This window comes from Diaphorina citri, unplaced genomic scaffold (assembly GCF_000475195.1).
Source record: "Diaphorina citri unplaced genomic scaffold, Diaci psyllid genome assembly version 1.1 scaffold1411, whole genome shotgun sequence".
Taxonomy (NCBI): domain Eukaryota; kingdom Metazoa; phylum Arthropoda; class Insecta; order Hemiptera; family Psyllidae; genus Diaphorina; species Diaphorina citri.
Genome location: NW_007378837.1, coordinates 1 through 204, shown reverse-complemented (window position 1 = coordinate 204; position 204 = coordinate 1). Strand labels below are relative to the sequence as shown.

At 46.1% G+C, this 204-nt stretch overlaps 1 protein-coding gene across 1 annotated transcript in view; it reads right to left on the bottom strand.

Moving 5' to 3' along the window:
• LOC103515766 (pre-mRNA-processing-splicing factor 8) overlaps window positions 1-161 on the bottom strand; it is a gene marked incomplete at its 5' end in the record, with an annotated part of 25,346 nt that extends 25,185 nt beyond the window's left edge. The window contains one exon of the mRNA XM_026828359.1: window positions 3-161. Coding sequence (XP_026684160.1) covers window positions 3-161 — 159 coding nt within the window. The remainder of the gene's footprint in view (window positions 1-2) is intronic.
• Between the last annotated feature and the right edge of the window lie 43 nt (window positions 162-204).

Genomic DNA, 204 nt, shown 5'->3' with positions numbered 1-204 from the left:
ACCTTGGTTCGTTCAGTATTCACATGCAATGCTCTCAGTATGAGAATAAGTCGGGAGAATGCTGTATAGGAGGAGATGGTCTTGAGCCAATCATCGTAAAGATTGAAGAGTACCATCTGGGGTTCTGTTGCCTTCAGAATGAGATCACCAAACTTCTCCACCTTAAGACAGGCCTGGAATGGAAGCTGTAGCTCCGAACCTGAG